Source organism: Erpetoichthys calabaricus, chromosome 9 (assembly GCF_900747795.2).
Source record: "Erpetoichthys calabaricus chromosome 9, fErpCal1.3, whole genome shotgun sequence".
In the NCBI taxonomy this organism is placed as follows: Eukaryota; Metazoa; Chordata; class Cladistia; order Polypteriformes; family Polypteridae; genus Erpetoichthys; species Erpetoichthys calabaricus.
Window position 1 is genome coordinate 72,110,355 of NC_041402.2, and position 25,911 is coordinate 72,136,265.

General features: G+C 39.0%; 1 protein-coding gene across 1 annotated transcript in view; it reads right to left on the reverse strand.

The window, feature by feature from the left end:
- The window catches only part of cdh16 (cadherin 16, KSP-cadherin), a 175,563-nt gene that overhangs the window by 49,588 nt on the left and 100,064 nt on the right, over positions 1-25,911 (reverse strand). The window contains exon 12 of the mRNA XM_051932212.1: positions 16,539-16,730. Coding sequence (XP_051788172.1) covers positions 16,539-16,730 — 192 coding nt within the window. The remainder of the gene's footprint in view (positions 1-16,538; positions 16,731-25,911) is intronic.

Sequence of the window (25,911 nt, forward strand, 5' to 3'; positions counted from 1 at the left end):
GTGCCTTCGGGTATACCTCATTTTTTGTTTGCCCATTACATGCTTAAATGTATACATTTTTTGGTGTACCTACCCGAGAACACGCGACATATAACTGAGCGTGGGAGAAGCATGGATTTTAAACACGCGTTGAGTTCATCTGCTGGTCTCCCTCGTGAAATAATTGGTAATGTTTGACTAAAATCTACAGCGAGTAAAACGACATTACCTCGTATTTTTTTTTTTTACGATCTCTGAGATCTTGCTTTTTTCGGTTCAAGGCTTCATAAGCTCTTTTATGTTGTATGGTGTACTTATCCCAAACCATCATCTTTGAATGTTGCAAGACTTTCGCCTTGTATGTAGATCAGGGTAATTACATTCATTGCATTCCTAGTCTGAATCACAATCTGATTGTATGGGTGGTTACCTGGCACTGTAGGGTTGCCACCCGTCCTTTAAAATACGGAATCGTCCCGTATTTGAGAATGAAATTGCGCGTCCCGTTTTGAATCAATACGGGATGGGATTTGTCCCATATTTTTTTTATCATTTTTTTTAAAGCAGCGTCTCATGCAAATCATCCCACACGCATTTTATGAAGATGCCTCCTTTCCTACTTTTGATTGGGTAATACTTGATGTCATCGTTAGTTTGATTGGTCTTTTTAACTGTCCAGTGAGGAGGGCGGGTCTTTCTAAGTAGAGTCTGCAAAGTGTTGGCACTGGGATGTGGCACCCGCTGCAGTATGCGTCCCTTATTTTTTTGTATTAAAAGTGGTAACCCTACCTGGCAGGTAGCACTTATGTTTGGTCATGAAGTCGTCTAAAATCTGCCACGTGCCCTCTTTTAATTGTGAGAAGCAGATATATATAGCCAAATTCTCGCGCTTTGTTGCGGCAAAGTACTGCTTTTAATTTTTTAAGAAGAAAATAAAACCTTTTTAAACGGATCGAAAATATACCAATAACAATTTGTTAAGGATCTGTTTTTTTGTGAACCTCGCTTTTCACAGCTGTTGCGCTACGGCGTGTGTTTCGTTTATTTGACAGTATGTAGATCGTGGTAATTACATTCATGGCATTTGTTTTCTGAATCACAATCTGACTGTATGGATGGTTATCTGCCAGGTTACGCTTGTGGTTGGTCAGGAAGTCGCCTTACATCCGCCACGTGCCCTCTTTCTATTCCCAGAAGCTGATCATAGAATGGTTTTAATAGTTTACTTTCAAATAATGCAAAGAGTATGCGACACGTGTTTCTCCCTAATTCTGGGCTCATCAGGCATACACACTCACTGCATCCCCTCTCGGGAATCGAATCTCTATCGTCAGCGCCAGAGTTGAAGCCCCTAACGTTGCGGTCAGCAAGTCGGCTAACATCCGCCATGTACCGTCTTTCAGTTGCGAGAAGCAGATCATAGAATGGTTGAAACTGTTGCCCCTAACGTTGCGCTACGGCGTGTGGTTCGTTTATACCTCGTGTCTTCTCATTAAACTTTTATCTCGCGAATATGTTATTGCAATCCGCAGCGGGAGCGTTTCTATAAACTTAATTTAAACTTACGTTTTACACCGTGCTTTGTTTCCCTTATGAACATGCTTGTATGCTTCACTCGCTCGCTTCTTATTGTTTCGCTCCCTTCTCAATTGTTTAATAAATTTTTTGTTCTTCGCTGTTTGCGGCTCCTCCTTCATTTGTCCCTACTGCGTTCACAGTCTTTTCACGTGATTACGTGGGAGGCGTGATGACGTGACACTCAACTCCTCCTCCCAAGGCCATCGAGCTGCCGTCCATTACAGTATATTGTGAAAAAAGAGGTTCCAGTTATGACGATTACGCGTTGAATTTCGAAATGAAACCTGCCTAACTTTTGTAAGTAAGCTGTAAGGAATCAGCCTGCCAAATTTCAGCCTTCCACCTACACGGGAAGTTGCAGAATTAGTGATGAGTCAGTCAGTCAGTCAGTCAGTCAGTCAGTCAGTCAGTGAGTCAGTGAGGGCTTTGCCTTTTATTAATTAGTATAGATATATATATATATATATATATATATATATACAATCCCAAATCAGAAAAAGTTGGGACAGTGTGGAAAATGTGAATAAAAAAAGAAAAAGCAAGTTATAAATTCTCCTCAAATTTTATTTCATTGCAGACAGTATGAACACAAAATAATTCATGTTTTGTTTTGTCAACATCATTTGATTTGTAAATAAATATCCATTCTTGCCATTCAGGCTTGCAACACATTCCAAAAAAAGTTGGGATGGGGGCAATTAAGGGGTAGTAATGAGGTATAATAACTAAATAATGATGTGATTTGAAACTGGTGATGTTAACAGGTGATTGCAATCATGATTCGGTACAAAAGCAGCATCGAGGAAAGGCCTACTACTTTAGGAGCAAAGATGGGCAGAGGATCGCCAGTTTGCCACGAAGTGCGGGCAAAAATCTTTGAAATGATGAAGAAAAACGTTTCTCAAAGACAGATAGGAAGAGATTTGGGCATTTCTCCCTCTACAGTGCATAACATAGTAAAAAGAATCAGGGAATCTGGAGAAATTACCGTGCACAAAGGCCAAGGCCACAAGCCTAAACTGAATGGCCGTGATCTCCGAGCCCTCAGACGGCACTGCATTAAAAACCGTCATTCATCAATAAATGATATAACTGCGTGAGCTCAGGACTACTTCAGGAAGTCACTCTCAAGCACTACAGTACATAGTTACATTAGGAAATTCCAGCTAAAACTGTACTGTGCCAAAAGGAAGCCCATCATAAATAGTGTCCAGAAGCGCCGTCGACTCCTCTGGGCTCGGAGGCATCTGGGATGGTCCATTGTGCAGTGGAAACTTGTATTGTGGTCAGACGAATCGGCTTTTCACATCTTTTTTGGAAGAAATGGACGCCGTGTGCTGCGGACCAAAGAGGAAAAGGACCATCCAGACTGTTACCAGATACAAGTCCAAAAGCCAGGGTCTGTCATGATATGGGGTTGTGTCAGTGCCTTCGGCAAAGGTAACTTGCACTTCTGCGATGGCACCATCAATGCTGAGAAGTATATCTCAGTTTTGGAGGAACAAATGCTGCCTTCAAGACGACGTCTTTTCCAGGGAAGCCCCTGCTTATTTCAGCAAGACAATGCCAAACCACATACTGCGCGCATAACAAAGGCATGGCAGCGTAAGAAGAGGGTGCGGATGCTTGACTGGCCTGCCTGCAGCCCTGATTTGTCTCCTATAGAGAATGTTTGGCGCATTTTGAAATGAAAAATGCGTCAACGAAGACCCCGTACTGTTGCGCACCTAAAACGTTGTTTGCAGGAAGAATGGGACAAACTAACACCTGCAACACTTAGTCACTTTATTTCTTCAATGCCTAAACGTCTTTTAAGTGTTGTTAAAAGACAGGGGAACTGTACAAAGTGGTAAATGCTGTACTGTCCCAACTTTTTTTGAAATGTGTTGCAAGCCTGAATGGCAAGAATGGGTATTTATTTACAAATCAAATGATGTTGACAAAAAAAAACATGAATTATTTTGTGTTCATACTGTCTGCAATGAAATAAAATTTGAGGACAGTTTATAACTTGCCATGAGAGGGCAGCCACCCTGGTTTGTATGGGGGCCAGGGGAACTGAGCTTGGAAGCTCAACACTATAGGTGCCCGTGGTCACTGCCAGGGGGTGCCTGGAAGACTGTGAAGCCCTGGACGTCAGCACTTCCACCATACTTGGAGGTACTGGCGGAAGTATTACCAGGGACACCCGGAGTGCTTCCGGCACCAGGAAGTGCCACAGGAAGCTCATCAGGAGGCACCTGGAGCACGTCCGGGTAGGTCATCAGCTGGAGTCGGCTGGAAGAGGACAAAGCTCGGAGGAGAGAGTGGAGGGTAAAGACAGTGTAAATAAACATGTTGTGGGTTTGGAATCGTTGGTGTCTGCCTGTCTGTGCTGAGGCTGATCTTCTACAATATACTGTATATATTGTCACACACGGCTGGGGTCCTTGTTCAGCCCGGACACCTCTTCACTGAGAGGACCAGGGGAGCAAGCATGGGCAGATCTTTACCTCCCCGAGGATGCAAGATGGCAGCCCCCAGGGGTTGCAGTGGTGACTTGGACTCCCACAGGGCTTCATGGGAGATGGAGTTATCTACAGCCCTGTTGGGATCAGAGGGTGCCACCAGGGGGCGAGGCAGCTGTTCCTGAGCCTGTATGGGTGGTTCTTCTACCACACCCGGAAGTGCAGCCGGAAGTGAGGCAACAAACACCTGGAACACTTCCGGGTGACTTAATTAAGGGACCAGCAGAGACTACTCGGTGAGCCGGAGTCGGGAGACAAAGCTTGCCAAGGAGGACAAAGTAAAGTATTGTGTTTGGTGCTTGGACTGTGTTGTGGGCTTGTGGGAATATAATAATATAATATAATATAATATAATATAATATAATATAATATAATATAATATAATATAATATAATATAATATACTAGCCAATGCCTGCCGTAGCATACGGCGGTGTAAGAATAGGAACGGAAAACGGTGAGAAAGGAATTCAGAAATCAAGAAGAAATAAATACTTCTTGAAAAACGCAGTGTGCATGTAGAATTTCCGGCCAAGCAGGATTACATGTGAAAGTGATAAATAAATCAGGCTTTCCGAATTTATGTACTATGGCCATGGCATCCTGATAGTTTTGTTGCATGTATCTTGGACTTCCTGGAAATGTGGACGGTAATATGATCATTTTGCCTACACGTACGTTGTTATTTTCAGCGTTTGCTTGCACTGCATCTCATAGTTCCACGCGCAGATCTTATTGATGTAATCTGAGATAGTTAAGATGCGCGCCCTCTGTTTTAACATACGCATCTACGACGTACTGTTGGAATAGTTTGCCGCTGGAGTGCAAAATACTAAATGTATTCCTCATTGCTAATCTGTATGCGTAACATTGGCATTGAGTAAGCCTTATTCGCTTGGCGGTTCTTTTATTGGGAACATGTTGTAAATCTTTGTGCCAGCCAATGTCTCCGTAAGGTAATAAAAGTGGGTAAACCATAGGATCGCAATTCATATTGACCATGGAAATCTGTTTACAGGAGTTGCCTATGGGATAAATGCAAATGCCCCTTTCGGCAGGCGTTTCGCCATCTTCTCCGACAAAAATCACAGCAACATCGGTGCGACATGTTGAGACATTGTATCGTCGTAAATTCTGCCTAGGGTTTTCCTTGAAAACCATTTGCACAGATGCTGTTGGATTAGACTGAGCGATTTCATGCATGTGTTTGTATAATTTAGCGAAGGGGTTGATGGTTCTGAGCATAGAATCTAGCTGGAGAAGTACATTTTCACTGCATGCAGTTTGCTTTATTTTGTAAGCGTACTTCAGTAGCTTGCGCTGTGTCAAACACATACAACTGTCCATATCCTGGAGAGGTAGAAGTGTTAGCGTATAGTGGAGAGATTTGGTGATAAATTTGCCCGTGTATTTTAAAACAGTATGGTTCCTGGCCAGGAGATTGAGTTATCTGTGCACCCATGAAAGCAAACGCTATAGAGAAGAGTTGTATTCTCGAATGTGTTCATGATAATTTTTACCTTCTGATGTTTGCTGTGTAAGAAGCTGTTGTAAAGACACAGGTGACTCCCGCAAGGGTGGTAAAGCTACTATACCGTCGTGGCAGCACCTCGAGTACTTGTTGGATGTATTATGCTCAGCAGGCCAGTATAGTGCATGACGTGGAAGAGGACGAATAGGAATCGAGAAATGCCGTGTTGGCTGCGTGTGGGCGGGACCGGTTTTGAAGTTGAAGCAGGACGAACCAGAAGAGAAATATATATAAGAGATGGACAGACTCATTACATGGGTAGGTGATACTTTCAGCCTTTATAAGCCTGAATGGAGAATTTGTAAATGAAAACAGAAAAGAAGAGTGGCACAGCAACTAGATCTTAGGTAGTTCTGGCATCCTGAGTTAAAGCTTCATCTTTTTTACAAGTGCTACAATGTGTCTACTAGGTTCATTATTATAACTTTGTGACATAAATCATGAAGTTCCATACAGTAGATAAAATAATGTTTGTAAAAGCTGTGTTATACTTCATTTGTTTATCAGAGTAGGAGTGAGACCATCAACACAGTGAGCAGCAGGCTTGCTCTACATTACCCAGGACTGGCAAATAAGTGTAGATCTGAGAGAGCAATTAATGTTCCTTTGTATATTACCAGACATCTCTAAGACCTGACATAGTGCCTTGGACAGATTTAACATGGCACATTTTCATGTGGCTGACTTCGCTAGAGAGAAAGAGAGAGAGAAAGAGAGAGAGAGAGAGAGAGTGAGAGAGAGAGAGAGAGAGAGAGAGAGAGAGAGAGAGAGAGAGAGAGAGAGAGAGAGACTTGATAGAGTGACCAGTATGAAAGGGCAACTGTTCTAAAAGCCATCAAGTATATGTTTTGTTTTTCAGCAGTGATTATATGTTTATATATTATATATTATATGCCAGTGTATATATACATAACCTACACTACTTGAGGCACACAATATATGTAACAGATGAAGACACCATACACACAAAATGTATATTCCATATTATTATTATTATTATTTTTGGAATCATATCCTCAATGTTATAACCTAACTACTATTTCTACTAAATCTGCACAACACAGACAGACTGCTGCTCATCCAGGAACGAGAAACCCTAAATGAACAGATTTCAGCTCAAATGAATCATCACAGTGTGTAATTTAACGTAAAGTGTATACTCAGAAGCAATGATTTCAGGAAAATGCATTGTTTCTTTTTTATAGAAGCAATGCAATGTCTTTGTGTGAACTGTACAGTTCTGGTAGCTGCATTACAAGTTCTATGAAAGAGAGAAATTTTGAATAGTATTTGAAAAAACTGAATACACTTGTTGCCTCTTCTTATCTAAATCTCAGATTCTTTTATTTGGATTCAGTCACGTTACTGTGTCAGAACCATGCAGATCAATTTTTTCAAATAATATAACTCTGATTAAGGCACAGACATCTAATTTTATTTTCTTAGAAGAATCTTGGCGTCATGTATTCTGTTAGCAACAGATTTAACACCATGTCATTGCAACCCAATTACATAATATGAAAATAGATTTGCTAATCTCACAAGAAGACAGCTTTGTAATGGAATTGTTAGGAATCAATGAGCAGCCTCTCTATTCAACATGAAAACATAATACATTAAAAACAAAGCTAAATACTCAACATGACACATCTATTTGCCCATCTTCTTTAACCATTGATTTCCATGCAGGTTCAAAGGAGCAACCAAATTCAGTACAAGGTAGGACTCAGCCAAAGACGGACTGCCTTTATCACAGGGCACACTCATGCTCATTCACTCCAGACCAATGGGCTGTGGAATGAAACTCATATACAGCATATTATACACAAGTAAACAAGCAAAGGCCAGGTCAGGAGCTGAGCTTGAGCCACTGGAACTGTGAAGCAGCAGCACTAATCACTACATCAGTGAATCAACCAAATAAAGAACTGGATAAACATAACTGCCTGGGGTAAGACGTACAACAGGATATTCTTGCATGTGCTGTAAACAACATAACAATATTAGAACATCTTACAAGAGAACAGGGCCAACATAACTCCTGCTTCTTATTCATCTATGTTACCAAACTAACCCTGAGTAGACATTTGAAAGTTTTCAGTGTGCTGCTTCTATTTAAAGGAATAGTTACTCTTAACTGACTTTCAATGCTTTACTTATATTGTTATTAGTAGACAAACTGTGAAGAGTTGAAGTCCAACCTACTAACTCCTCTATTGTTGAAGAGATAAAGCCAGCTTAGAAAAAACGACTTTGCTTCCTTTGGATTTGTCTACATATATAATTGATTGATGAAAGAACTGACTGACCAAGGAGTGCAGAATACTGTACATATCTGAGTAAAACTTATCACCCCATCTGTTCTCTTGTGTTTTGTCCCATGTTCCAAGGGATTTGTAATTCATGACTATGTTTCCGGAATGTCCCACAAGAAAAACCTGCAAATGTTCTTGTAATATTTATTTTAAAAGAATTGCTAAATTGTGAAGTCATTTAAAAACAGCTAATTAAAATATCATAGCACTCTATACATTTGGGTGATGAGTTACTTAGCATCTTTTTTCCCTCACCTTTCAAAAAATGTATTTTACACAAATTAAGAACTAAATAAAGTATCCAGGAGACACAACCTGGTTGAAAAGTGTCTCTTTTCTTCCGTGACCCTTATTTCTGCTTGTACACCCTGATGTGGCTTCTTCCACCATACAGAAAGAACACTTGTCATTACACCCACACAGCTCTTTAGCATTAGATGTCAGATTTCCTTTTTTTCTTATATGAAAACTTCATAAATAAATGTATCTGTTTTGAACTGGAAATTGATTAGTTTGGCACACTTGAGGAAAGTCACATTTACATCAAGTGCAGGAAGGTAATTAGTGGATGTACAAAGCATAGAAACAGAAATTGTGAAGAAGATTGTGTGATGGGTAAGGAGGAGCATACTGGAGATTTTGGAACTCTAATGTATGTATCATGTGGGTTTTATATTAGTCTCAGCCTATTAGGGTAGTAGATGATCTCCTTCCTTACTTAAAAATGGTATGTTAAAATATAAAGATGGTTTTGTTATGTTTGCATCCGAGTATCACTTAGCAATTTAAATTGTTTTTCCCACAGCACTCTTTGATCTTGAAAAACAACCTCTTAAAATGTGCACTTGAAATGACTGGCCTTACCGACAATATAATATAAAAAAAGATTGTGTTTACCCATACATGTAGTCAATGATCTTTTTAAATTATTTTATTTTTATTTTAAGTTTTCTGTCCACATCACTACATATCACTGACAGTTCTTCATAGTCTAATATTCCCACCATGCCTATCTGTTGTGGTACTGCAAATCAGAGGTATTCAGTCCTGGTCCTTGTTATTGGCCACAGTGTCTGAAAGCTTTGCTGTGTTTAATTGTATGTTTTAACCTAACTTGTAACATTATAGTTGCAAATAATATAATTTGCATAATCAATGTACTCTGAGCCAGTACTCACAGAAGAGCAGTATATAAAAATAAACGGAATTGTTCCAAACAATTCCTTAGTTAGACAACCATCAGCTAGATTATTGGAAGATGAGTTACAGATGTCACAGCCAGTTCACCCTCGCAGCCATCTTACAGTCTGTGTGGAGTTAGCATGTTCACCCTGTGTCAATGCATGTTTGGTTAATTGTGACTGTAACCGTGAGTGGGATCTAAGTCAAACGGGCTCCTTGCCCAGTGCCTAACAAAAAATGCTGCTGGAGCAGGTACCAACTGTCACTACCCTGGCTGTCCAGATTATTTCCACATCTTCTCAAAGCATTCTGTTGACTCCAAAACAAATTCCTACTTGAAGCCTGTTAGAAGAGGAGGATCAGTTGGCATTCCAGAAATCCTGGCAGGTGGTTTAACACTTTTTAAAGACCTCAAGCATGGAAATTAAAAATGTGCTAGCTAGGATTTCTTTTTACTTGTGCAGTTGGATGGAAATTCAACATGTAGGTGGTAAAATAGGCCTCCTGTTTGAAAGCTTTAATTGTCCAATCTGCTACTAATGACTTTAATTACAGTTTGCTTCTCTGTGTTGGTGGGTGTCAATGCCAATTTAAAATTAAAAAAAAATATATATATATACTGTACAGTATATATATATATATATACATATATATATATATATATATTTCTGCTTGACATAAAAGCCTGTGTTGTCTTGTTTATAGATGCTCAATTTACTTCAAAACAAAAGAGAAGTATGAACCACAATTTATGAATACTGACAATAATAAAACACTGAATATGGTGTGTATTAAAAAAAAATAACATACTTCCTAATCTGTGTAATTCTCTTCAGCTTTGTGTGGTGCCAGGCCCTTTGCCAGCAGGTAGTCCATTACAAGGTACTAAACTGCACACAAGGCCAGTTTAGAATCGCCAATTAACCTAACCAATATGACCTTGGGAGATGACCAAAATATCCACAGAAAAACATTCGCAGCCACCATGAGATTGTGCAAACTCCACATAGGCAGCAACTAAGCCAAGAATTTGAACCAAAGAGGCTGAATCATGAGATAGCGGCACTATCTGTTATAATGCCAGCCATTAATATAGTTAATTAATTAAATATATGTTTAACTGTTCTTCAACACTAAATACAACACAAGAAATAGAATTATATATTCCAAACATATTTACCAGATTTCAGCGTATGATGACTTCTCTGTTGCAAATGCCTGTCCGACATACAAGCATGGTGAGTGTTGGTGTGTCCCATTCAAGATGGCACAGGGTGAAGAAAGAAAGGCTTGCACAGCTTTAATGCTCCTGTTCTCAGGCACAAGAAAGTCTTGCTTGATGACTACCGATGCTACATCAGCTATACCCTGATAGTGGCATCACTAAGGGGGTAGCGACCACACTGGGTGACACTCTCAGAGGGGTGGTACCCATGACTGTCTAAAAATTTTTGTCCAGTGTTTTAGGCCAAAATCACCTAAGGGGAGCACTCAATGAAATATTCAAGGCTCTGCGGCCTGAAATGTTTTCGCACAGCAGGTGGGCGATGGTGGCAGTCGCAGTGTGACACAATATGGTTTATACCTCTTGTTATTGAAAGTGGTGGTCCACCTAGGTGAACGCTGCTGTAAGAGTATCAGCTACACGAACGTGTTCAGCACCACAATCAGCCGGCTGATGCTGGTACCTCACTTTCATTTTCGATAACCATCTCCAGATCACTTGCATCAAACTCAGAGTCCAAAAAGTCACAGTCTGATTCAGTGATAATACGTAAAATGTCCATGGAATATTTTGCTTTACACATTTGCTTTAGACTCGGCAGATGTCGATGCCATTTTAGAGGCTGTTTGCTCTTCACTATTTATGGACGCGCAGGGAATCAAGGTCAAATCAACAAAGCTATGTAACTTTCCATCAACCAAAGAGAGTTGAACTGAAACATAAGGGCGAGTTTTGTCACAGTTTACAGCCGATTACCGTCCTCTATTCATGAATTTTGACAAAAGTCAACATCAGCCCTGAAAGAGTTAATCTGGCCTTGGTTACCGATGTGGGTGACACCAACTCTAGTGATGCCAACCTCTTAACTGTCACTTTACCATAACAGAAGAAAATGACAGGAAGTAGGCATCATCTGACCATCAGAAATGCAAGGAAGCACAGTTGTATTGCCCTCTGTTCTTTTTTCAAACATCACTGAAGGACTGCTCCCGATGTTTTTTTCTCTTTTATCAAGAGTGACTGTGTTTTCTTTTTTGATCATTTAACAGGGACCCCCGGCTGAGGCCCAACCCTTCTTACATTTCTGTTCTGTGTGCTTCACATGTGATATAACTGGCACACACCATTTAACTCCAATGCTTTCCTCTGATTCCATCAGGGAATTGACTGTTTTTGCCAGTAGCTGGAGGAAGAGTGTGTGTCTCAGTGAAAGGTGTTAATACACGTGAGCTCTTCAGTACTAATTGATCAACATTACAGGTTCTTTTTCACACATTGCCCACTCTTGAAATTTATTTCACAGACTCGCATTGTAATATCTCGTTTTTTTTTATTTCAAGTGCTCCCTACTTGTGCTTGAATGACTACTTTTTGTCTTGACCTGCCTTCTCGCTGTCTTTATTTTAAAGGTAATACAGTGGTTTGCACTAATGTCTGGAAGCAGCAGACTGTGTTGAGTTTGCACATTGTTCTCAAGTGTCTCCTCTTGGTATTGTGCTTTTCTCTCACGTGCAAAGGAAGCACACCAAGTTAATTGGCAACTTGAAAGTGGCCTTGCACGTGTGAGTGTTTGCTTCTGCCTGAATGTGCCCTGAAATTTACTGGTACATCATCTATAGCTGGCAACTATGCCAGATGGGTAGAATCCAGTACTACATTATATTATAAAGTGGAAATTGGGAGCAATAAATGGACAGACTGATGTATGTACAGTATGCAAGTTCACGTTTCACTCACCCTCACATTTTTGTCTAGTTTGCATACTTGCTTTGTCATTTAACAATCTGATTAACAATAAAACTACCCTGCAGGCAGCCATTGTGTTTGCTAGGGCCCTGCCAAATCAAGATAGTTGCAGAATAAAATTTAAACAGTTAAGAGATAGTGAGTTATTGGAGATGATCCTCATTATGTGGCTTAGTGTAGCCTCAGTCTGATGTCAGGAGTCTAGGAAGAACACTATCATGACTAGAAATCAATGTTTTAAAAAATGAACTTCCAAAAATTTTTATTGGAATAATGGCTAAGAATACCTTAATCTGACTTTACCTCTGACAATTAACAAACAAAATTAATATGATTAAAGTATACAGTATATTCTAGTAATTTATAGTAGGGAATACTTTTGGCATCTACCTATTGTCATGAGAGTCTTTAAATAAAATAATTTCCCAATTAGTTGAGCATTTGTACACAATAGCACTTTCAGTTTGTCTTTTACAGGATAACCAGCTACTGTGCCGTGTCAAGTCACTAGGCCCTAAGGGAAATGTGCTTCAATGAGTGCAGCTCACCACCATACCTCAAACTGTACCAAAGTGGAAGTTGGCTTTTTTTTAGACACAGAGGAAGTAGAGAGCTGTGTCAAACAAATACTACCAAACACATGTAACAACAGGGACTGCATGGAGGCATAGTTGGTATTAGTCTTTCCTTATAGCTCCAAGGACCAGGGTTCAACTTTAGGCTCAGTCATTGTTTGCTTAGAGTTATGAGTTCCCATAATGCTGACATATTTTTGAGCTTTGTTACATCATATGTTTAAAACTTTATTGACAAAATTCATTAAATGGCAGAGGCTACGATTACTTTCTGTAACAATTACTCACAGTCAACAATCATTCCTAAACAAAAACTATGGGAAATACAGTAATTGCCATAAACACACAAGTAGGCTTTGAGTACAGTTGAGTACAATTGCATGGGTGTCAAGGTCTTTTAAAACATATGCGCATCATTATGGCCAGTAATGTCAGTCAATGATGCAATTTCAAGTTTGCATGCCTGAAAATGTGATGTGCACATGTTGTGCACATCAAAGTCTGAAACAAAGTGTGAAATTTTAATATACTGTATAAGAATTACATTCAGAAGGAAAAAAAACAACATGTTCTATTATTTGAAATTACTGTTTTCCTCTGGAACACTTTCACATTATGGCTTAATGCACATAAGCTTTTATCTTGCCTTGCCTTTGTTTAATCTTTTTATGTTGCACTTTGAGATTTACTGCTAATGTAAAGTACCCCTATAAATAAAATGTATTATTATGATTATTATAAGCTCAACCGATATCTCAATGTTTGCTAGAATATGTGATTCTAGGTGTGTGTGAGGTGTGCCTTCCAATGAACTGACAATCTGGAAAATTCTTCCTTGAATAATATCTGGCTCCCCAACAACATGTGATGAAGTTGCTGAGAATTCATTTTGATAGTTTAAAAATATTTGCACCATAAGTATTTTTTTTTTTGCCTAACAAGAGTTTTATATTTTGAAAGTTTAATTTTGCTGCTTTGTTTTCATATATGAGCTGTGGCACCCGGCTGGGGTTCATGCCCGGCCGGGATGCCCAGGAGGACCGGAGGAGGGCTTGTGCCTCCTCCAGAACACAAGGGGGGCGACCGCCCTGGTTCTATTGGGGGCCACGGGTACAGAGCTTGGAAGCTCAACCCTGTAGGGGCCCGTGGTCACCGCCAGGGGGCTCCCCGATGCCTTGGGAGCCCTGGACCTCAGCACTAACCTGGAAGTGCTGGGAGGAAGAGAATTGGGGACACCTGGAGGACTTCCGGGTACACAGCCAGAGCTTCCGCCACACAGGGGTGTGTCAACGGAGGCTCCTCAGGAAGCACCTGGAGTCCATCCGGGGGTGTATAAAAGGGGCCGCCTCCCTCCATTCAATGGCAAGAGTCGGGTGGAAGTAGGACGGAGCTCAGAGGAGAGGAGTGGAGGCGAACCAGAGACTGAAGGCATTGTGTTGTGTGGCCAAGGACTTAAGGGGTGATTGGTGCTGCGGCACTGAGTTTGTGCACTTGGACAACTGTAAATATATATAATAAACGTGTGTGTGGTGAAACCAATATGTCTACCTGTCTGTGTCCGGGCTGTTCCCCACAGAGTTTAAACTTTATTTTCTTGGCCAACAAACTTTTACATTTGTTCTCATTTATATTTCAACTTCTTCACATCACTACATAGAAAGCCGCGACAGGTTAACATGGCTGGATCTTGCCTGCTTGCTGGGATCTGCTCCACTGAAATGAACCCATAATTTTCATTGAAGCAGCATGAGCTGCTTTGTCCAAGATACTTAATCAATCAATGATCAAATACTCATAAATAGTTTAGCACTCAAAATTCTCCTTTGGCTTTTGCTCTTTGTATCGATTTGGTTTGTATCTTAGTGTTTTGGCTCTGCCTACTGAATAGGAGTTCCATCCATCCATCATCCAACCCACTATATCCTAACTACAAGGTCATGGGGGTCTGCTGGAGTCAATCCCAGCCAACACAGGGCGCAAGGCAGGAAACAAACCCGGGCAGGGTGCCAGCCCACCGCAGTGAATAGGAGTTTCTTATTGTAATTCCATTCCACTCCATTCCTTTACATTGTTTATGACTAAGCCTTCTGATTTCAACAGGTTTTTGTGTTTTGTGAAGAATTAATCTTTTGTTCTCAAGTTTATTTATCAGTCTTTGTTAAAAAACAATACCTTCTGTTTTGTTTCTAAAGTAAATATGCATCTTCCAGCCAGTTTTATCAAACATTATGACAGTGGGAAACTTGGCTGGTCATTTTGTGAAAGAAGGCAGGCCATCAGTTTGGAATGGAAGACAGGTAGTTGACGTTCCTGGTGTGTTTTTTCAAACCATCTCATGCTTTTTCATGAATGGCATAACATAAAAGTGTTAATAGAAAATAAGTGGATGGATTGATGCATATATTGTCAGATGGATGGACTCACAACAAAAATAAATCAAGTCTATAAATTTATTTTTCTAGGTGTGTAGCTACATTAACTCTAACGTTATGAGAATACCTTAGTATATATGCTTCTAATTTGTAACATCCATTCACCCATCCATCTGTGGGCATACTTAGTTGTAGTTTAGGGCCAGATGGGGCTGAAGCCTGTTCTGACAGCATGGGGTACAGAAGAGTAAGCAACACATCACACCAAATAAACAGTATTGTCATAAAGTAATTTCAACAGGCTTGTACCACCAACTTTACTTACAGTCTTTCTTACAGTAAGTAGAGTGTTGTACTGTGTTAGCCATAGACTGATACAAGAGAAAGTAGGGTGAAATGACACCTTTTATTGGCTAACTAAATTGATTACAAATGCAAGCTTTCGAGGCAGCTAAGGCCCCTTCATCAGGCAAGGTGAAGGTGTCTTTCTTACACACTTGCCTACTTGTAGTTATGTATTGGCTGCATGATTCCTCTACTTAAGTTAGTTTAGTTATTTATTTTCCCAGAGGCACATGCTGTGGCTAACATACTGTTTCTAAAGAGTGAGTTATGAGTGCAGCCAACAAACACTGCCATAGTCTATTCTGGATGATAATCATATTTACCTTTATGTAATCCATCTGTTCTAGCTAAATGTCTTAAATGGTCAAAAGAAATCAATACTACTGTCAATTGTAATTAAAAAATTGTTATCTTTGCCCACATACAGTACATGCCTTTATGATATTTTGTTTTAGTCTTTCCAGATGTTTGGATATCACACATGTGATAGAATCTCAGACAACAGGAAGCAGGAAAGAAAAGTCTTTTTTGACTGAGACAACAAGCAGTGAGTAATGCAGCAACAGTTGTTCTTTAATGAAGATGTTGTGTGACCCTTTTAAGTAATTTACATGTTATTTTTCAGCATTGTGGTTCACTGGTTACCATTTCTGCCTCAAAGAACCAGTGTCCCGAGTTCAAACCCCAGTCTATCATTCCCTATGTGTAGTTTGTATATTCTCCCTGTGTCTGTGTGAGTTTTCTTTGGCTAGTATGGATTTCCTCCCTCATTCCAATGATGTATATTACAGAATAAATGGTAATTTTAAAATGATCATGTTAGTGTTTGCATGAATGTACCTTGAGGTAGACTGGCAACCCATCCAGGGTTGCTTCCTCCCACAATGGGGTCTGGCCCACCATGACTCTGATCTGATAAAGTAGGGTCTGAGAGTTTCATACTATGATATTATTAAGTTAGCCATGGAGACAGGTCTCCTAACGCCCTCTGTGAGGAAGTCACAACTCCACCTTAGCCATCAATCTAATAAACTTAAAGAGCAAAAAAGTTTGAGCAAACTGAGATGAGCTGCCTATACAGCAATGTGTAAACTCTTGACAGTAATTTATTTCATTTTGAACAGAAGTGACAATTGCCAATTTATCTCAGTGAAACATGACACTTGATTAATGGAAAGCCTTACCTTGTTCAGAATCACATGGGCTTCATTAGCCGTTCTGTCCGTCTGTAGTTTAAAAATCCCATTTTCATTTCCAGACACAATCCTGAAGTCCACAAACCAGTTATCTGTTCTTGGCTGATCTTCATCTAAAGCTGTAATTTTTGTCACCACTGTACCAATCTCTGCCTCTTCAGACAGCTCAAAGGGCCCAAGCTGAAGGAAAAATGTATCATTAAAAAAATTATCTCATCAATCGAGACATTCCACCTCACAGTTTTTCTGTCAGTGGAAATGGCTATTATATGGAAAGGAAGACTCCATTAACAAGAAAAAGAACTATAACCACGGCCTTATGCGATTCCGTGGAGTATCAGATGTAAAACCCACTGATTTTAAGTGGGTGTAGTCATCAAATTTATGGAGATACAATAGAAAATGATTAATGTTACTGTCTCTGAAATTATTTTCAGCCAGTGCCAGGAAGAAAGAATCTTGACAATTTGAATGAATACTTACATGCTTTAACTATTCACAATATGCAGCTTAATCTTTGAGTACCAACGTTGGCAACAAAACACAATTACACAGATCTCCATTTGTATGCAAATCTCCATTTAAAGCTAAATATATGATGTTTCATGTACTGTATAATATAAAAAATCCTTGTCAAAAGTAGGATTCAGCAGTGGTTAGCATTGCTACCTCTTTGACCCAGTGCCCTGGGTTTACATCCTGTACCAGTTTCTTATCTCTGTAGAGTTGGCATGGTCTCACCCACTTCCTTAAAAATATGCATATTAGTTTTAGGTGTAATTCCAAATTAGCTCTGTGGGTGTTTGTGGGCCCTAAAATGGACTGCTATCCTGTCTAAAGCTATTTCGTGCTTGTGTCTGATGCTGCTGGGATATGTTCTGTTTCCCAAAAACCATTATTGGCAATAGGTACTTTTTGAGATAGATAGATAGATAGATAGATAGATAGATAGATAGACAGACAGACAGACAGACAGACAGACAGACAGACAGACAGACAGACAGACAGACAGACAGACAGACAGACAGACAGATAGACTTTCTTATATAGTTCTTATGTAGTAGTTAAGTTGTAAACAATTCTTTATGCACCAAGAAACAGACTTCTCCACCTGACCCCTATACTTTGTCTTATCCCCCTTATCAATACACCCAATAAGTGCTAAATCATCTGAGAATTTCTGCAAGTGTCATGAACTGGTGTTATATTTATAGTCTGAGGTCTACAGAGTGAAGAGAAATTAAGACAGGACTGTTCCTTGTGGTGATCCAGTGTTACATCCATAGAAACTCAATCCTTAAGTCTCACAAACTGTGGTAGTCCATTATCCTGGACACCATAGATTCATATCACATTATGTTATAAAAAAGATGTTATTATTATTTTTTCCATATTAATTATTATAAAATACTGTACTATTAAAACAGGAGTAGCATCAGTAATTTAAACCACATTTATATTTCACAAAAAATCTTATGTTTAAATTATAAGAAGCCATCATTATGCCATGTGGTGACCTTTTCCTGATATAAGCGAGCTAGGTATATGGTTGAGAGAAGTGAGGTGGACCCTACAAAAAAGGTATATCACTTACACTCTTAAAAATACTGGTTCTTAAATGGAGCTATATTGTTCTTTACTGGGTGGTGTGGTTCATCATAGAGCCATTGCTCAACTAAACACCATTTCTGGGAAGAGTTATTTGGATATGAAGTTGATTCTTTGTGCTTTGAAAACTTTCCTAATATGTAAAAAAAAACCAAAATCTTTCATGTATGATAGTCCAGTTAGCAGGACACTAACAAATTAAGATAAAAAGGACTTGGCCTGTGTTATTCTATGTAGCAAGAGTCTTTTTAAAATCAAGATCCATTGGTATTTCATAAATCTGTTACCATTTATTCATGATTATTTAATGTATGCAGCCTGTTACAGATCTAAATAAAAAGTCTTTTTTGGAACCTTTATATGGATGGGTATTTTGGGACCCAAAAATGGTTCCTTTATATGGATGGGTATTTTGGGACCCAAAAATGGTTCTCCTATGGCATCACTTTGAAGAACCACTTCTGTACCCTTATGTTTAAGGGTGTAGGCCTCATAAAGGCTTGAAATAGTGCCGAGGCTTACGGTAGGCATGTAGGAAAACAGAAAATAAGGGGTACAAACAAGTGCTGGAGCATTACGGTGGCCTTGACAAGTATCAGGCAGATGGCAAGCTACTTCATAGCAACAACAACTTATTTTTTGTACAGTGCTCTTCACTGCGTGCAGGTGCAGAGCACTGTGAAAAATTCTCCATAAATATACAGGTAAAATTTATACCAGGTACCAGTATAACAACTTAATATCATGCAATACCTGACCCTCATTCACTGCAGAGACCCAGGTTGGAAGAAGACATCACAGAAAACAACAGCTCCTAGTTGCTAGAGGACACACAGCTCAGGACAGTAACTCATAGGGCCATGCTGTCCCTTACGTGGAATAGCCAGCCTGAGAGTTTGTCTATGAAATCTGGCTTATTTATGGACTGTGGGTGGCTCAGGGGTGCAAGGCCAATAGAGGAAACACTTGGCCAGGGTCCTTGTTACAATTATAGCTACCTTGACCCCCAATAGAAAATAATTGAGTGTGAAGTTGGGAAGTGATAGAAAGAGAATGAGCACTGGACTTGTGGGAAGAAGAAAAACAAAATGACAGGCAGAAAGAAAGGAAGTAAGAAGGCTGATGCTTTTAAAACAGTACTCTGTCCTTCAAATGTCAGTGGGGAAAAAGGTAAAAAGGACTTGTGAGCTTGTTGGACTGAAAGGCCTACTCTCGCCAAAATTGTTCTAATGTTCAAAAGTAGTAAACAAGCAGAACATTCCACTATATCAATAATAAGGGGTTTAAGATCTATAAAGATAACCCTGAGTAGCTCCAGGGTTTATTAATTTCCCATACGCAAACTGCTTGCTCACTTTGTTAATACCTCCCTATGTGCTTTGATGGATTAATAAACACCCACTTTTTCTATATCTTTGAACCCTTGACTTTATTCACAGTTGGGGTTATCTCAAGGGCACTCACTATTGATCACAGACTGTTATTCAAGTACTTTCCCACAGATATTTGATATCACAGTGAGGTGCACTATATATAGAAAATGCTATACAGCAAATGAGCTTTCTCAGCAGAAACATTACAAGAATAACTAAGGATGGGTTTGCATGCTTGTAATGCTAAAGCAGGGACTGCTGCTGGACATCCCTGTGCTGTGGCAAGTGGATGTGTGTATTATGAAAATAATGATAGCTCTGCAGGCGCTAAGCCTCGTGATTCACAGACCCAATGCTCTCTGCTGATAATTGTGCATATCAGTAAACTTAAGAGCCATGAATCTGGCACTTACCTTCATTAGCAAAGAGAACAGCCCTGACAGTGTCATTCCAGGTGCCATCACTCATCTGCCAGCTAGATGTGCTTATGCAGATTCTTTTTTGTTTTCCAAGTATTATCTGTTTATCTCTCTCACTGGGCTATCAATTCCAGGACAGTCCCCTCTGTTTTTATTGTCATACATAATTTCCACTAAGGACTCCTTGGCAGTCTGCTCCATCCCCTGAAAATTGTCCTAGTTTATTATAGAAAATGTTGAGCATATAACATTTTCTGTCTACCAAAGCTGAGATGTTCAACTTTGGTACTGCTGGCTTCAGCTATTGAAGGTTTTTTAAAAAAAAAATAAAAATAAAAATTAAATGTATAAGTGAACCTTTTTTCTTGTTTAGCTTGTTTTTTTATTTTAATAAATATTAAACTTTCTCAGACTACCCATTGGTATTTAGTCTGTTTAATATGAGTAAGGCCACTACTTCCTAAACGTTTTTGATAAAGCAATGAGGAAAGAATGATAAAGTTTTAATAAAGATTATTTGCACCAGTGTCCACTCATCAAACAAATAACCTGCTTTTAAGTGAATAAATAGTCACGGTGAACCTAAACAGAGTATAAATCCAGTCTAACTACCTCTGACACAATACAAATCTGCACTCCTAACTGGAAGAAAAGAACAATTCTTGTTGCTAGGCTATTTTAAATAAAAAAACAAACATATAATGAACTGAGTTAGGCAAGTTGTTTCATTGTTGGCTTAAAGGTACTCTTGACTCTTGGATTTCTTTGCAATCACTGTGGAGCTCCAAGGCTGGGTCCACTAAAAACCTGCTTTAACAAGAATTGCATTTTATATAAAGGGTGTCACTTGCACAGGGCTGACAGTGAGGTTAGTGCTGCTGCCTCACAGCTCCAGTCTTATCCTGCCTAAACACTTTTTATCTGCTACATCCCAAAGATGTGCATGTTAGTTAAATTGGCAACTCTAAATTATCCCAGTATCAGTAAACTGTGTGTGTGGTCAAAGGTTAATTCCTGCTTTGCACCCAATGCAACTGGAATAAGCTTTGGCTTCTTTCGTGACCCTAAATTATACGAAGTAGCTTTGAACATATAAATAAATGAATTGGAAGACACTGCAGTTCATTTCATATCCTACAGAGATTTTTAAAATACCTTTGAAGCAGTTGTTCTTTGTTTTATATACAGTAGTCCTTTATTCAGTCACATCCCAAAAAAGTCAAACAAAGTGTTCAAAGAAATTTTAAAAGCCTTCACCTGTTCATTTTCTTTAACCTGTACTACTAGTCAAATGTTTTTCATAAAAAAAAATCAAAGACCTTACTAGTGTTGCTAATGGCTATTACTGTTTGAAATGACTGGTTTTCAATTTATTATTCTCATATGACTGCAAAGCCTCATATTCAACAGCAATTCCCCCAGAGTCCTCATGGTCAACTGACTAAACTTATCCTTAATTTTTCATGTATAAATGCTAATTGGTTATTTGTTATCAGTGATATATTTGTAATTGCATTAGCACTGCTGAAACCTGTGAATTTTCTTTCTTTGGGTTGCTCGATACTAGTAATCCTAAGGTTTAATTCTGATTTCAAAAATGGACAAAATGATTCAGCTCTCTAAAAAACATATCAGTTATATGTTTTTTTTACAGAATGAAGATTATTCCATGTGACAAACTGGAAAGGAACTGAATATTTCATACAAAAGTGTCTGTCTTTACAGAGGAGGGCAAAGTGATCTAACTAGGATAGAAAAAGAAGGAGAAGGCACAGATAGATTCGATTAGATAAACTTTTTGTAATCTCATGGGGAAAGACGACTGTATATGAGGGTAAGGACATCATAATGTGTAGTTTGAGAAACAAATGCCTTACAGATGCTCAGTTGGCTTCTTCCTTACAAACACGCCAATGAGACAACTCTGAGGTGCTGACCATAATACACTTTTCTAGTTATCTTTCATCCAATGTCTGTGTTCTTTTGCCTATTTTAACCTTTTCTTTGTACTTGCCAGTTTCACATATGGCATTTTCTTTGAAACTCTGCCTCTAAGGTCAGCATCCTAGAATCATCCTTTTTGTGTTGTAGATGACACCGGTGTTTGGCGTGTATTTAAGGAAGAAGCCAACTAAGGACCTGTAAGACATTTGTTTCTCAGACTACTTACTCTGATGTTCTTATTCTCTTATGCAGTTCTTTATCTGTTCCTGCCCCTTCTTTTTCTGTCCTTGTTTGGTGAGATCCAGTTTGCCTTCTTTTCTCAAGACAGTAATAGAAACCTTGTATGACATCTTCAGTTTCTTGGCTATCTGTTGCATGGAATAACCTTCATTCTGAAAAAACAAAACAAAACAAAACAAAACAATTGTCTGACATTCTTCTTCAGAAAGCTATTTCCTTTGGCCATTTTTTAACACAGAACTGAACTTTACCTTGCAACCAAAGTGAACAGAATGACTGGTTTCAGTGGTGCCAGTACAATTATAAAGATTTCTCTAATAACCAGTTAGCATTTACACATAACTAAGTAAGGATAAGCTAAAGGAGTTAGGAATAACTGCTGAAAACAGGACTTTGACATCATGTATGAATAATAAGTTAAATTAAAAATCAGTTATTACAAACAGTAATAGCCATTAGAAACACAAGTAATGTTTCAGCTTTATTTTGAAATTAGTTTAATGGTTTCTTAATTAAAATAGGTATCAATTTCTATCAAAGACATGAAAATTTCTAGATGTGTCTACACTTGCGACAGGTAGTGTAGTTTCAGTTAAAGTTTTATGAGGAGCCAAAGCCTATTCTGGAATAATTAGGCATGAGCCTACTCTGGATGAGACAGCAGTCCACTGCCCAACACATTCACCCATAAAATATGCTGATTTAGAGGCATTAATAAACTACTGTGTACTGCGTGTTTTTGGAATATGGGAGAAACTGGAGGACGTGAAGAAAAGTGATCTAAACACAATGAGAACATGCCGACTCTACCAACAGTGACCAGAGCTAGAACTCTATAGTATCAAAATAACAGAGCAAATAAAGCCAATCACTATGCCACTGAGCCTTCATTGGAAAAAAAAAGTGATGTACCATGAGAATAGCATCTCATTAGTATTTTACAAACCATCATTTCATAAGTCCTCTTGTACTTAGGGTGGTGTTTGTACAGGGAGTTGCTAAAATAAATATGACTTGATAAGACTACTTAGTCACATACATTTTCAAAAAAGGCATCAATTTTTTGAAATGGCTAACAATACTTATATGTTAAACAGCTTGTCATCCTATAATGACAACGTGTTGACTTTCATCACCGTGATCAGCTGAGATTTTTTTCCTTCCCACAGGTCTCTGCTGTGTGTGCTGAGCATTTGCAACATTTTACAGAAAGGAGACTGAAAAATGTTCATTAATGAATGCCACAAAGAATTGAGGACACAAAGCTTGACACAATTTGCATGGGTACAACAATCATAGAAGTTCAGGGCAGTTTAAACTAGGATTATTTGCTTGATTCCATTGACGACATGCAAAGGCTGGTTAATGGTTTATCTATTTCTTACTTATTTGGCAGTAGATGTTTTCACCATTTAAGGTAGAAATGTCCTGAACACTTTGATGGACAAAATGTTTGGAGGAAAGATAGACGACACCAGGCCTTCTGAAACATTATTTGGTGATTCTGCTAGACTCTAAAGTCAATAGTGCTAGTGCAGAGTATACGTACATTTACACTGTGTGCCTGGGGTAACTCAGAGTAATTCATACTCCAGTGGTGGCAATGGCAACTGGCAGAATGCAAGCAAAATTCCTCCAGGCCAACAGTAAGCAACAAACGGCTCCCAATAGAACCTGCCACCTGTTACAGCAGGGGCTGCCAAACAGATCTCTAGTGGGAAGGTTGGAGGACTTTTACAAACCCAGAAGGCTTCTTTATACCTGAGATCTATTTAGAGTAAAGGCAGCAGGTGAGTGTGAGTATAGGCAGAGCTGGTAAGTAGGTAGGTCGGTAGGTAGGTAGGAGGACAGGATTTATGCCAGAAACGTGGAAGGTGAGGGTTAAAAAGCTATTCTGGAGTTGAGCACTATGTTTGGACTATTGTTTTTGATATCCTTAGCTCATTACCACTCTTTGCTGAGCTAGGATAGCGCATAGAGGTGCCTTCGTTCACTGCATGCATATACATATATATGATTGTGAATATTGCAATGTAATTCTGTGTTTTATGGAATATTATTTTTTGCATTGTTTTATATGTTTATAGTGTTTACTGCAACATGCAAGTTTCAAGCTTAAAAAATTATTCCAGTAGTGAATTCAACCAAAATAAGAAGATAGTTAGAGACAGGCTACTTGAACCCAGTGGTTAGTGCTACTACCTCACAGATATGGGATCCTTGTGCTCACAGAGTTCCAATTTTGGGCATACGCTGGCCATGCCACAAAGTGGTTGCTTGGGACTGGCTCATTCCAGCAGCTATGGGCACAGCTGAGTGTCTTTTTTGTTTCCTATGTATTAGTGTAGATGCATCATGCTTTTTACTTCCATCAAGAGCCTTGTAAATAGAAATTAATCTTTTGTTTTTATAGTTTCACACTGTATCCTATGTTTCTTGATGAGGGGAAGGAGATGGCTCTTTTAAGGCTTATTTTGAGATCTGGGCACATGCATAATTAGCCATGTGGTGCAACACTGGTAGCCCACAAGAAGTCAGTATTATATATCCGGTAGCAATACTTATTTAAGTTTTTTGTTTATTTTTTTTTAATTCATGCAGGATGGAAATCTGGCAGTGTTTCTCAACCTTTGTGGCTTTGGGACCCATTTTAAGCTTTTTAAGTTAACTAAAGACTCATACAGAAATCAAAAAGGCCAGGGGGTTGAAACAATCATGAGTGAAAGAAATGAGTGTGGTTAGTGATGGGGAAAAAATATTGTATAGCACTGGTAAGTGATTTGGTTTCAGCATATCCCAGGAGCTGAAACAGTATTATTTTCCCTCTCATGTGTTTGCAACCCAGTGATGGCATGGCTGCTACAGCTCAGTGATGTCTTGCCGGCCTCACAAAGCATTATGAGGCGCTTGGAAAATTTTTTTTGCCTAAGCCATCCTGCAGCGCAAATTTCCAAAAACATATTCTGTGAACAAGGTCACCAGTGAACACAGCATATTCGCTATGAAAAATGCTTTGGCGAATTTTGTCATTCAGCACTACTCAGGCCCTGTTTAATGGTTAATTAGATTAAAAGGGTCTGGGAATGTTAAGTCAAGTTATGTCTGAACAGTTGGGTAAATGATTGGCTTGCTTTAGATTAGCCTCACCAATGATACATTTGTCAGACTTTTGGTTTAACTATCAGAGAATATTATCAGCATACACATTTTTGATGCATGTCATGCTATGATTAACAGAAATTTCCCAAATATTCCGATTTTTAACTAGCAAAATAAGGTAGGTTTTCATGGAATATGATGACTAGTATGTTGGTTTGGTATACCAGTGAGAAAACTGAATTCGAAGTTTTGAGTTCCATCCATCCATTTTGCAAACACATACACTGAGTTAATAATTTATTAGTTGTACTTACCTAAAGGCAAGCTAGTTCACCATCACAACAATTTAGTCAGAGCATGGAGTCAGCAATCAGATAAAAATCTGGCAAGAGGATGCTGAGATGCTGGGTGAGATCTTGTCCAAGGTGTCCCATAATTGATGAAAGTTACATAGCATTGGTTATCTAGTCTTTCACATACTTGGTTAAATTTAGATGTTGGGGTAGGGGAGGACAATGATTAGGCTAAACTCACTGTCATGTTCTTGGAACCAATCCATTTGTTTGCTAGGTATGCAGCACGAAACAAAAGGTGACAGTGAAAACACCTATAAAAAACTGAGTGCACCTGATCAAAGCTCGGCTGTCCACTGAGACTCAAATGTTGGTTGTACAGTGA